The 12,721-nt window shown below is 41.1% G+C and overlaps 6 protein-coding genes across 6 annotated transcripts; 3 read left to right on the forward strand and 3 right to left on the reverse strand.

The window, feature by feature from the left end:
* Positions 1–191: 191 nt before the first annotated feature.
* Positions 192–2,852, forward strand: FOA43_004620 (uncharacterized protein; the record flags this gene model as incomplete). Its single annotated transcript, XM_038924850.1, has 1 exon — positions 192–2,852. The coding sequence occupies one exon, from the start codon at positions 192–194 to the stop codon at positions 2,850–2,852; it is 2,661 nt and encodes an 886-aa protein (XP_038780778.1).
* Positions 2,853–3,131: 279 nt separating this feature from the next.
* On the forward strand, positions 3,132–4,217 carry FOA43_004621 (uncharacterized protein; the record flags this gene model as incomplete). Its single annotated transcript, XM_038924851.1, has 1 exon — positions 3,132–4,217. The coding sequence occupies one exon, from the start codon at positions 3,132–3,134 to the stop codon at positions 4,215–4,217; it is 1,086 nt and encodes a 361-aa protein (XP_038780779.1).
* A 365-nt stretch (positions 4,218–4,582) lies between these two features.
* CHO1 (CDP-diacylglycerol-serine O-phosphatidyltransferase) lies at positions 4,583–5,371 on the reverse strand (the record flags this gene model as incomplete). The annotated part of the gene is made up of 1 exon (XM_038924852.1): positions 4,583–5,371. One exon carries the CDS (start codon positions 5,369–5,371, stop codon positions 4,583–4,585), a length of 789 nt encoding a protein of 262 aa, XP_038780780.1.
* A 301-nt stretch (positions 5,372–5,672) lies between these two features.
* FOA43_004623 (uncharacterized protein) lies at positions 5,673–6,932 on the reverse strand (the record flags this gene model as incomplete). Its single annotated transcript, XM_038924853.1, has 1 exon — positions 5,673–6,932. One exon carries the CDS (start codon positions 6,930–6,932, stop codon positions 5,673–5,675), a length of 1,260 nt encoding a protein of 419 aa, XP_038780781.1.
* A 270-nt stretch (positions 6,933–7,202) lies between these two features.
* FOA43_004624 (uncharacterized protein) lies at positions 7,203–8,645 on the forward strand (the record flags this gene model as incomplete). The annotated part of the gene is made up of 1 exon (XM_038924854.1): positions 7,203–8,645. The coding sequence occupies one exon, from the start codon at positions 7,203–7,205 to the stop codon at positions 8,643–8,645; it is 1,443 nt and encodes a 480-aa protein (XP_038780782.1).
* A 1-nt stretch (position 8,646) lies between these two features.
* On the reverse strand, positions 8,647–12,525 carry FOA43_004625 (uncharacterized protein; the record flags this gene model as incomplete). The annotated part of the gene is made up of 1 exon (XM_038924855.1): positions 8,647–12,525. One exon carries the CDS (start codon positions 12,523–12,525, stop codon positions 8,647–8,649), a length of 3,879 nt encoding a protein of 1,292 aa, XP_038780783.1.
* Positions 12,526–12,721: the final 196 nt, after the last annotated feature.

A 12,721-nucleotide genomic window follows, 5' to 3' on the forward strand; every position in this document is an offset into this window, starting at 1 on the left:
GATGAACTTTTCAGTTTAGCACCAAAATTTTTCAGAAATCTTTTTTTTTCTTCTTTCCTTTCGAGAAATTTCTTTTTTTGTTATTTTCAGCTGCACAGCCTGAAACCAAGTAAAGAGTAAGTACATCTATAAGTCCAGTCATGGAGATAACAGTAGTTTTTTTTCCCACTTCTTGGTCATTAGTCCGCGTGATGTCATTCTTAAATCAAGACGCTCCTCCTGGTTATATCAGTGGTTTGGGACGAGGTGCTACCGGGTTTTCGACCCAAGCAGATTTTGGCAGTACCAGCAGGGTCAAGTCTGAAGATCATGGACAGTTTGAAGACGCTGAAAACGATGATGAAGCAGACAAGCACGTTATTGCTGATGACAAGGATGATGATGAAGCTGATTCTTTATTTGAACTGATTGACAAGAAATTGAAGAGAAAGAAGAGGAAGGTGAAGAAGCATCGAACCATTGATGAAGATGGTACCAATACCAAAGTTCAAGTAACGGAAATTAAAAGTGGCGAAGCTATCAAAGAAATTGGTAATGAATTTGCTGATGCCAAACAAGAACTAGCTTCTGTCTCGACCGATGAATGGCTTAGCTTACCCGAGTCTGGAGATTTTACTAAGAAAACCAAAAGAAGAAGAGAGCAGATGCAGGAGCAGCAGAGATATTATAGAAATTCTGATAATATCACCTTAGGATTGAGGGATTCTGCCGGTGATTCAACGTATAAATTGGATATTTCTCGGATATCCATTGCTAGAGACCAGGTATTAGCTGGACAATTGGCTCAGGCGAACGACAATAAAGTAGGTGTTAATCAATTAGAATATATAAGTGAGCTGGAAAAGAAAGATCAAGATGGCGTGAGTCATGGTGTTTCCAAGTTTGTTAGCAACGTGGGAGATTATCAACGGACACGTAGTATGTTTGCTAAATTGAGACGCTCTGAACCATATAAGGCCGAAAATTGGATAGCTAGTGCTCGATTGGAGGTGGATGCTAAAAAGTTAAATCGAGCCAGAGAATTGATATCAGAAGGTTGTGAAAAGTGCCCTAAGAGTGAAGAGGTATGGTTGGTGAGTCTTGAGATACACAGTGATGACTACCAGGCCTGTAGAGTCATTGTTGCAGACTCTGTGAGATCGAATCCACGATCACTAAGACTTTGGCTAAAAGCTGTTAGTTTTGAAACCGATGAGCTAAGCAAAAAAAGAGTTCTTATGAGGGCTTTGGAGTTTTTACCTAAGTCGGTAAGTCTTTGGCTTGAAATTGTGAAGTATGAAAATGATAGGGACATGCAGGTGCAGATGCTGCGTAAGGCCACTAGTCTGATACCTACTTCAGTAGAATTGTGGCTTAAATTGGCCTCGATCCAACTTGTTCCAGATGCTCAGCAAACTTTAAATGAGGCTAGAGCTGCGGTAAATGCAGAAACTGCCTATATATTGTGGCTTTCTTCCGCTAAATTAGAGGAGAAAGCAAGTGGGAATGAGATAAAAGTCACAAGGATTGTCGAGAAATGTTTTCAGACTGTGGGAAATACTTTAAAGAGGGAAGATTGGCTTCATGAAGCTATTGAAAGTGAGGAAGAATATCCGTTGACAGCGAGGGCTGTTGTATTCAATAGTATGAATGTTGGCTTGGAATTGTCCGATTGCAGACTACAAACATGGAAAGAAGATGCCTTGAAAGCTTCTCAGAACGGCCACAACGAAGTTGCCAGATCCATATACATGTTTGTTACGTCAAATCATCCTGATGATACCAAAACTTGGCTTGAATATGCTTCCTTTGAGAAGAAGCTGGGAAACATATCTGCTTTGTACGTTGTTTATGAGATGGCGACAAAAGCTTGTCCAAATTGTGTTCAACTCCACTTGATGTATGCGAAAGATAAATGGAACATTGACAACGATATTGACAGAGCTAGGGATATTTTGAAGGAGGCTTTGAAACTCAATCGTCAGTCAGAAGATGTTTGGTTTGCTGCTGCGAAGCTTGAATGGATAAATGGACGTCTAGAAAGCGCCATCAAGCTTTACGAAGAGTGCCGTAAAACAGTAGTTGAACCTACAGCTAGAGCATGGTATAATCAAGTAACTTTAGAAAGATATATGGGCAGTACAGAAAATGCCATAACGTTGGTTGATCAAGGATTGCAACATCATGAGATGGAGCCCAAACTTTATCTTCAAAAGGGACAAATCAATGAGTCCTTAGGAAAATATGAAGAGGCTAGAGAAGTCTATGACCTGGGTTGTAAAAAATGTCCGGAAAGCTATCTTCTATGGATTCATCTTGCACGCATGTACAAAGATAAACTAGACAGAAAGATTAAGGCACGTTCGACATTAGAAGAAGCAATTGCGTCATACCCTAAAGAAGAGAACTTGTATATTGCATGGCTAAGAGTTGAAGGTGAGAAGAGTTCTGCTGCCTTAATGATTATTTCTAAGGGACTTCAACAGATCCCTGATTCGCCTCTACTATGGTCTGCCAATATTCTGCAAGCAAAGCCACAGCATCGGAAAAACATGTACGCTACGGCGCTCAGCAAAACAGGCGATCATGTGGTGGTAGTTCTTACGGTGGCACGGGATCTAATGGCTTGTGGTAAATTGGCACAGGCCAAACGATTTTTTGATGCTTGTATTGAGAAAGATCCAGATTATGGAGATGCCTATAAGTATTATCATGATTTTCTCCAGAAGTATGGTGAGGCCAAACAGGTGGAAGAGTTGGAAAGGAAGTTTGTTGAGAATGAACCTCATCATGGAGAGAACTGGTGCAGTATGATGAAAAGCATTGAGAACTTGGGGAAATCGATGAAGGAACTTGCGAGAGAGTTTTTATAGACTGTATTATAGAGGATATATATTAATGGGTAGGTTTTTGGAGACTGATCTTAAATCATATATTTCAGTTACATCTAGTAGGAGCAATAATAGAAACACTTCGAAACCAACTTGCTCTTCCACGTCAATACTTTCATCTCCGTCTTCTTATTCCGGCTCCATTTTGCAACCAAAGTAATGTCGCACATTTCTCATTTCAGAGACACCTTGTATTTTTTTCTTATCCTCGATCCGTTCACATTTGATCGTAGCCCCATTCTTTCCTGCTTATCCGCAATCATGTCTCTTCTACACAGTATAAGCCCGAAATTGGTCTTTAAGATGCATCCGGGTATTCGTCCACGATTTCTGACGCCACTGACACGCAGATATGCAACCGTCAAGACACCCAATATCGACTGGGATCCGATGATGTCCGTAAAGGACATTAACAAAGATGATAAGGGCAGCTTTTCGCATAAGGCAGTGTTTGCTTTGCTCTGTATTGCACCAGTTCTCACATTTGGCCTTGGCGTTTGGCAGGTGAAGCGGTTGAAGTGGAAAACTAAATTGGTGAATTCTTCACAGGATAGACTGAGCTACCCTGCCATAAAGCTACCCAAGAACTTGACGGACGAGGAGATCGTTAAGGGGCTGGCCTATAGGAAGGTATACGTGACTGGAAAGTATGACTATTCACGTGAGATATTTATTGGACCTAGATTGAAGGAAGGACGAGAGGGATATATCGTTGTCTGCCCATTTGTTCAAAGTAACGGTACCGGCGAGGTGCTAGTGGAAAGGGGATGGATTTCTGCGGACAAGATAATTCCATCGAGAAGGAGGTTACGTCATTTATCATGTCCTGAGAAGGAGATCACAATTGAGGCTGTGATTAAGGATCCACCGAAGCGTGGTATCATGCAGATGAAGCACCATAATGAGGCTAGATTATTTGAGTTTTTGGATATCGATGCTATGGTGAAGCAATCGGGTACTAGACATATCTACTTGCAGGCTGTAGAAGACTTTCACGACAGACCGGAGTGGAAAAGTCAGAGTGAGGAATCAGAGAAAATGAGTTCTTGGTTCAGCTTCTTAAAGAAAAAGGACCAGCTAAACGCTGCAGATAAGCAGATTGAACAATTGAAAACGGACGTGGAAACTAGTGATGCCACGGAGTTCAGTTCATTACAATTCATGGATGCGGGTGTTCCAGTCGGTAAGATTCCAATAGTGGAATACAGGAACACTCATATGCAGTACTTGATTACCTGGTTCTCCTTGTCTCTCGCATCTACGATTTTGTTGGTGTTGATGATCAGAAAGGGTAAATGGGTTGATCCAAATGTAGAAAAGCTTAAGTTTGCCAAAAAGCACAGCTGAGCTGTTAACCTACCTGTATATATCTAAACGTTTACATAAGATATTCACCTTGCGTTTTCATGCTCCATGCTCCATGCTCCATGCTCCATGCTCCATGCTCCATGCTCCATGCTCCATGCTCCAAGATAACAAGCTGATCTCATCTTTACCTTGAATGCATGGTGTGTCTACATTTTTAGAAAGCCCCTAACATAGATACAGTTGCAAAAAATACAGACAGTTGAAGCCAGTCAGATAAACCACCAAAACCAAGAGAGCCTATTTCTTATACATCACATAGCTCTATGCGAATTGTTCCATCCTAGATCGAAAACCATTTAGATATTAAAATAATTATAAAAAAAATAACAAGGAAAGAAGATGGATTAAAGCTTTGGAATATGTATACTCTTACTAATCATCATACTACCTTGGAAAAAGAAGACAGCAGTAAAAGGATGCCATTCATAGAAGGTTCCTTGCCAAAGTAGGCCACCGGGGAGATTTTGGGCGTAAGAACCCTTAAGGAGCAAGCCAAACATGATCATGACCCAGAAAAGAGTAGTTGGAATAGGGAAGCCTTCAAAGTACTTTGATTTTCCGGTCTGATCTTTAGGAATGTTTGTAACAGTAACATTAAATCTGGCCAATCTACCCAGTCCGCACAGGACACAGAATGCCAACGTAAGGACATCAGCAGTGGACTGCATACCTAAGGAGAAGGCTATACAAGCCGGGGCAACACCAAAAGATATCAAATCAGCCAAAGAGTCTAATTCTTGGCCAATTAACGATGCCTTATGTCTCAAACGGGCCACTTTTCCATCGAAAAAGTCAAAGAAAGCACCTAAAAATGCAAATACAATGGCCCTAGTAATGTAACTAACATCGTCATTGATTGCGTAACGCAGGCAAGACACTATGGAATAAAAACCAGAAAACCCATTAAGCATGGTGATACAATCGGCCATATGGAGCTGGCGAATAAAGGATAGATGCCTGTTATCTGAGGTAAAGGCCAAAATGTCCTTTTGGTCAGGAGGAGGTAGAGGTTCCTGGTGAAAACTAAAGATCGAAGACGCCGAGGAAGATCTGCGCTTTAAAGTAGGAGGATGGGCTTCTCTCTCGTCTTCAGAGTCTGAGACGGCCGATTCAATGGGATGTCTTCTGGACATAATTGAGTGAATTGAGTAATAATCTGAACGTATTTGTTCACAATCAAAGAAGAAGGCGAATAGAAAGGGAGTAACAGCTTTCAGAAATTGCTTAGAAAAGTTGGGTAATTTATATATAGTAAATTTTTCAATCTTCAAGTTTTCAGGGAGTCACATGCGATTAAATGACCGAAGCAATTACGGAGTTATTTATCGCTTTTTACAGTAGCAACAGAGGACTTGAATATTGCGGAAAAGCAATTGGAAGAGAAACTCAATTCAGTTGTGGTAGATACAAAATATATAGTATACAAAATCAACTTCATAGCTCACTTCTAATCACGTCATCAATTGCCTTTGCAACATACTTCACATTGCCTGGATTCAATCCTGCAATACTGGCTCTACCATTTTTAGACATATAGATAGCATAGTCGTGTGCCAACTTTTCAGTTTGGCTAGGAGTTAGACCAGTGTACGAAAACATACCTTTCTGTTCCGTAATATGGTTCCAAGAACCAGGGGTACCTAATCTTTGTAGTTCGACCACAAGCTGCTTTCTCATGCCCATAATTCTCGAAGACATGGTAATCAAATCCCGTTCCCATTGCTTCTTCAATTGTGGGGTAGTCAAAATTAGAGAAACCACCTTGGCACCATAACCTGGAGGGTTAGAGATCTCAGAGCGAACAATTTTAGAGAGCTGCGAGAGAATGGCGCTATTCAAAGCATCATCATGTTCCGGGAGAACCACATGAAAAGCACCCACTCTCTCACCATACATACCGCAATTCTTAGCAAACGATTGGCAAACTAGAATACCGGGAAAGTGGTAGTCACCAGAATCAATGGCGTGTCTCAAAGCCCAAGCATCCTTGGCCAAAGAACCAGTGGTAAATCCTTGATAGGCACAGTCAAACAATGGAAGATGTCCATTATCAGAGATGGCTTTTAAGATACGTTTCCATTCCTCCGGTTTAGGATCCATGCCTGTAGGATTATGAGCTGTAGCATGAAGTAAAAACACTGAACCTTTCGGTGCCTGCTCAATAGCCTGTACATACTGATCGATCTTCAACTGCTTGGTGGCATCATTCCAGTATGGATATTTGGTAGTTGCAAGACCACAACTGGAAAATATCTGCATGTGATTGGACCACGTAGGATCCGAAACATACACCACAGCTCTAAAACTGGCATCATCTTTCTTTCTGTAGAACTTATTGATGAAAGTGCCCGCCAAATGTAACGAGCCAGTACCGGAAAGAGACTGAATAGACACTACACGGTCCTCTTTTATCGCACTTGACTCTTCACCAAGAATCACTTTGGCAGCCTCCTCAGTAAACTTCTTCAAACCGGAGATAGGAAGATACTCGTGGTTGTAATCGGCAGAATGATGGAGCAAATCCTCAGCCAACTTGACAGAGGGAAGGATCCATGGCTTACCATGATCGTCTCTGTATGCACCAATACCCAAATCTACCTTATTTTCACGTGTATCTTTGGCCAAACTAGCCTTGATACCAAATAGAGGATCTGGTGGTAATTGTGGGATGTTAACGTGATAAAAGCCGGACATTTTTATCAATATTTGGGTTAACAGCACTTGTCAGCGACAACTTAAGCGCTGTTCAAATTGCTCTTATACTGATGACTAAACTGACTCAAGTTACAAATTCCCGGGGCCATGAAAAATTTCTATGCACACTCGAATCCCGGAAAGGAAATCCAACGGCGCAAGCGCAGGGGATGCAGAAGAGATGCCGGGAACTCTTTTCATTTTGAGATTTGAAAAATTGCATCTTGTATTCGACAGTGTATATTCTTTAAACATCAGCAAGTCTATATTATGAATCTTTTAGGAGAAATAGTGGAGCACGATTTAAGTGATGAGGTGGCAAGAACTCCGGATGTCGAAAGGAATTTCAAAATCGATGTTGAGTCGCAAAAGCCCAGCAGATGGAGGCAAAGATTAGCAAAGAAAGGACTTTCATCTACTTCGAATTCATTGAAGGCAGACGGAAAGGAAAGAGAGCCTCGGAATAATGAAGAAAAAGAGCAAATAGCCAGACAAAACTTGAATTATGTGACTGGTATGAGCGAACAGGAGCGGCAGCAAGCCAAGGAGGAATTACTGGGAGCTGCCAGTGCGGGAACGTTGAGGTTGTTGATGAAGAGACAACAAAGGAATAAGAAGCAAGAACAAGAGGCACATGGAGAACAAGAAGTACAGGAAGAACATGAGTCTGATTCTTCTCATGCCTCAGCAGAAAAGCACCTTCATTCAGTTGTATCTAGAGTGACAGACATGGCGCCCACAATCGAGGGTGATGGAACTTGGATAGGTGGCTATACTGATGGTCGAATTACGACCGAGGATGCTACGCCTGCCATGCCAGCCGCTGTACAAGATGCTGTATCAGCCATATCAGAGACTGGTGATGACTCCAGGCACGTTCATTTCAATAACGAAGCTACCATCAGATACCCGGATTCTTCATCCAAAGATGACTGGGAAGATATAGAGTATCTCGATGACGAAGGACCGTCGTATGACGACGCTGTTCGTCTTACTCATGTGCCCCCTAAGAAAGCTATTGAACATGCCAGGTTCCACAAGAGAGAGGACATATACAAATCGATCGATCTAAATGATCCAAATTTCAACCAGAAACTACATGACAAGTTCTTCCCGGATCTTCCAAGTAACTTTTCTCAACTACAATGGATGTCCAACAAACATGTTCCGAAGACTCCTACGGATATAAGCTACGACTCCCTTGACGATCTACGATTCGATTTCGACGGCGAAATCATCACCTCTGCTAATATTAAACAACATTCTCAGACTACTAGCGATGGTCTACATAATCATTCTGCACATCCAGAGTTACCTGGTTATACGTTGCCGGAATTAAGCCAATATTTGAGGTCAACTTACCCTGGGCAACGCTGTATAGCCAGTCGAACCCTTGGTCGAATCATGCACAAGTTGGGTACGTTACGATATAGCGTGACAGAGGTAACCAACAAAAGCGAGGGAGGCCCTGAGAAGGAAACTAACAAAAACAAAGGCGAGTCAGGACTTTTCGAGAAGAAGTGCTGGGAATTAGTCTTGCAATTAGGCATATTGGATATTCTCAACAGCAGTGCTGCAGACACAGAGAAAAACATTACCGTCAAGAATTATGCCATAGAGGCCCTCTGGTTGTGGACACAGGGAGGTGGTGAAGACATCTGCAAAAAAGTAGCTGAAGGTATGGAAAGAGAACGGAAAACTTACCAAGTCTGAGTTATAGTGAAGTGATTCTCACCTTACTGATCGTCGAATGTAGTCTCTCATTTCTAGCAATTCTATAATAATGATCTGTGAATGACACTGCATTCATATACCGTAAAAACTTCTCATCGTGGGTAATCACAATTAACTGGAAATTCCTTTGAACGGACCTCATTTCGATAATCTTATTCAATGCCTTGGCTAGACTCTCCACATTCTCCTCGTCCAAGTTTGTAGTGGGTTCATCCAATGCGATCATACCAAAGTTGAGTCCAAAGCACTCTGCAAGTGCCAAACGTATGATGATAGAAGCCAAAACCCTCTGTCCCGCAGAGCATCTACCGCGCATATCTAACTCCACGCCATTTTTAATCATCACCACACGATAATTATACGATTTATGTGATCTGATCGAACCTGTACGTGGCTTACCTGCGGAAATTGGATCGGCCTTAATCATAATCGACTCCACATCATTACCTGTATAAGTTGTCTTCCATAACTCGTCTATGATTCGGTTGATCTCCATCATCTTCTGCTGGTGGAACATCATAACACCATCATCAGTGGCCTTGTAACATGTTCCCAAATCTGTGACCAATGCAAGTTTCGTTTGTAGCTTAGCATATTGTTCTCCGTACTTCTTGTCCACGTCTTTGTAATCTCTATTCATCTCTTGCACAATGGACTCTGTCTGCTTCTGGATCTGAGTCTTCTCTCCCACCTTCGTGGCATACTGCCGTCTATGTTCCATCTGCTGCTCTTGTAAATGTCGGCTTTGCGTAACATATGTCTCTCTTTCAGCCTCTGCCTTTTTCACATCAAGCTTACCAATGTCTTCTTCAATATTTATCAACTCATTCTCCAAGGAAATAAGCTCGATGTTGTATGTAATAGTCCTTTCCTCACCACTAGCATCACTTATCTGCTTCTCCAACTCCTCTCTTTGACTTTCCAATTCAGAAATCTCAGGCTCAATTGCGGCAATACTGCTTTTATAAACCTGTATCCGCTTCTTACACTCTTCAAGCTTATATGCATATGTATTCTCATATTCCTTGATAGCATTATCAATATTGACCACCTCATTTCTGATCTCCTTTTTCTCATTCAATTGGTTTTCTAAGGAACCAACCTTAACCTTCACCTCATTCTTGTATCCATCCATCTCTCGCTTGCTCTTATCGTAACTCGCCTGCAGTATCTTACACCTGGCTTTACTCTCCCCAAGCGAACTCTCTAAAGAAACAATCTGCTTCTTAGTTTCCTCAACAGACTTTTCAATGTTGATCTTATCCATCGATATCAGCTCTAAACTCTTAATTTTAAGCTTCAAGTCACTTACTGATGCTTCAATTCTATTCAATTCAGTCAATTTCAATTCCTTCTCAGCTCTGTAACTCTCTAAATTACTCCGCGCTTTCCTCATCTCTTCGGAATACTCCCTATAACGTTCTTCCAACTCCTTGTATTCGCCAGACGAGCCATCATCAATCAGTTCTTGATTCAGTCTGTCAATCTGCCTCTTTCTTTCATCAGTTTCCTCATTCCAGTGACGAATATGCATAACGTCAGATTCCCAGCTTTTCATCTTTTCCTGCTGATCCATAATATTCCCGAGGCTTTCATTCTCCGTCTCAATCACAGAGCTCACCTCTTTAAGCTCATTTCCATAACGTACTACATCTTTGTCCATATTGTCATCTTTCAGCGACTTAACCTTTGCAACATCCTTACTCGCATTCCTCATCATCTTTAAGACTTCTTCTTTTTGTTTAAGCAAGTTACTTGCCTCTTCACTATCGTTCAACTTCTTATTCTGCTCCCCTAAAAGTTTGAAAAACTGCGACTGCTCCTGACCTTGAAACTCTCTATGACAAAGAAGACATGCATTCTTAGCTTTGGCAAGCTCAATGGCTCGTTTATTGAACGTCACATACGACTCATGATTCTTCATTGTTGTGAAATCATTACTATAATCATTTTCTACCTCTAACAACACATCATCAAATTCATCACTCTTCAATTCCTCTCCATAACATGCCATATACTTATTAGAGATTTCGTAAAAACCGGCCTCTAGCCGTTTCAACTCTTCAGAGGCTTGAAAGCGTAATTCTTGACTCCGGCTCAAATTTGAATTGAGTTGGGCTCGTTTCATCTTCAAGTCTTCCAGCTTTGTCTGGCAAGCTTTCCTCTCTGTGGCTAAGTTGTTAACTTGAATGAGAAACTCAGCTTGAGGGTCGTTTTCTGTAGATAGCAAATTCTTCAATTTCTTCACCGCAGTATCTTTTGATCTCATACACTTCAAGTTCATCTCAACAAGAACATTGTACTTAGAGTGAATTTCTTCATTTTTCCTTGCAATGTTCATCTTTCGTTGAATATCATCGATTTCAACCTCACATCTTTTGATTGTAGTATTGCATCCTTCAATTTGCCGCAACGTTTCAGATATGCCATTATTCTTCCTCTTATCATCAAGTTTCTCTTCGTTTTCTATAAGATATCCCTTAGCACTCTCCAATTTTGTAGTATTGTCTCCAAGTCCACTAAGCCTTTTCTGCATGTCTTTCTCATTATCCTTCAAATTTGAAATATCTGTTTTGATGTAATGACAATGCTGTTCTTCTTTGGTAATTTCTTCTTTCACCGTAACCAACTGGAAGTCATAGTCATCTAATCTCTCTATCATCTCACTCTTTTCGGATTTATATTGAGCATTGAGTTTGGCTACTGAACCATTTAAATCAGTGATATCGATAAAATCATACTTATCGAACAACATCCTGAGCCTTTCCCTATTACTCTGATACTTATCAAATATTCCTTCCAATTTTCCATGTTCAAACATCGCTTCATCGTATTGAGCTCTCTTAGAGTCGATATCAACATTCCTCACATGAATCTCCTCCTGTAAGTGATCCACCTTCTGCCTCTTAACTGCCATAAAATTGGTGAAATCGTTCAATCTATCTTGTAATACTTCTCTGGGTTCATTAAGAATCTTGCTTGTCGTTCTAATTCGATCGATGTGCTGCTTAGTGCTGTTTTGCTGTTGTTTTAAAGACTCAAGTTGACTAAGAGTTCGTTCGTAGTCTTGCTTAGTATTGTATAAATCAGATAACTTAGCATCATCCTCGTCAATAAGCATTTTAAGCTGAACCATCTCATCTTCCAGAGATTGAATTTGAAAAGTTAAACTCGATAGATGAGCACGTTTTTGCTTGGCCCTAATCTTGTCATTTTCCAAGTGAGAGACGTCGTTTGTAAGCACTTTTATCTGTATATTGAGCTCTTTAGTAGCAGCCTTCATCTCTTCAAGAACTTTGATAAACTTTACGGAATCGAATATTTCATCAAATCGTTTTTTCAACGTTGCAGAGTCACTTATGGGCCATCCATTATCGTCCTGATGGCAGAATATAACGTAAATAAGCACAGCCTTTGATACACCAAGCTGTTGGGGAATAAGAGGTTCGATATCAGCAACTTTGGAGCTGATTGTCTGTCTTTCTCCGTTTCTGATGGCCATCAACTGGTTCTCTCGAGTTTTGAAGCTGATGTTATGAGACTTCGGATTCCTTGATGCCATGAGAGACTTAGAGAGAATCATACTAACCTTATTGACATTCTGGAAAGCCAATTTGATCTGTGCTTTAGTTTCATTGGCAGAGTGTAGAGACGGATCATTGATGAAAGAAGATCCGTTTTTAGTGTTTGGTGGAAGTTCACCAGAAGTGGCGTATCTAAGGCATTCGATGACCGTAGTTTTTCCAGAGCCGTTAGTACCAACAATGAGGGTGAGAGGCTTGCCGAACTGGATAGTTTCCTGGGATTCATCAGAGAAAGAACGGATACCAGAGATGGAAAGCTTGTAGATGGAAGACATATGGTGGGAGAAAAAGAACAATAGTGCAAATAAGACTAAAAGGGAAAGAAGGATTTAAGACGAGTCTCGCGAGTTCGGAAGTCAGAAGACCTAAGATTTAGATAGCAAAGGAGCCAATTGAAGAACCTCTAGAAGAACCTAAATACCTGAAAAGGGGGTAGGTGAGACTACGGAGGCGACACTCACAGCATCACTA

The sequence above is a fragment of the Brettanomyces nanus genome, chromosome 4 (genome assembly GCF_011074865.1).
Source record: "Brettanomyces nanus chromosome 4, complete sequence".
Classification (NCBI taxonomy): Eukaryota; Fungi; Ascomycota; class Pichiomycetes; order Pichiales; family Pichiaceae; genus Brettanomyces; species Brettanomyces nanus.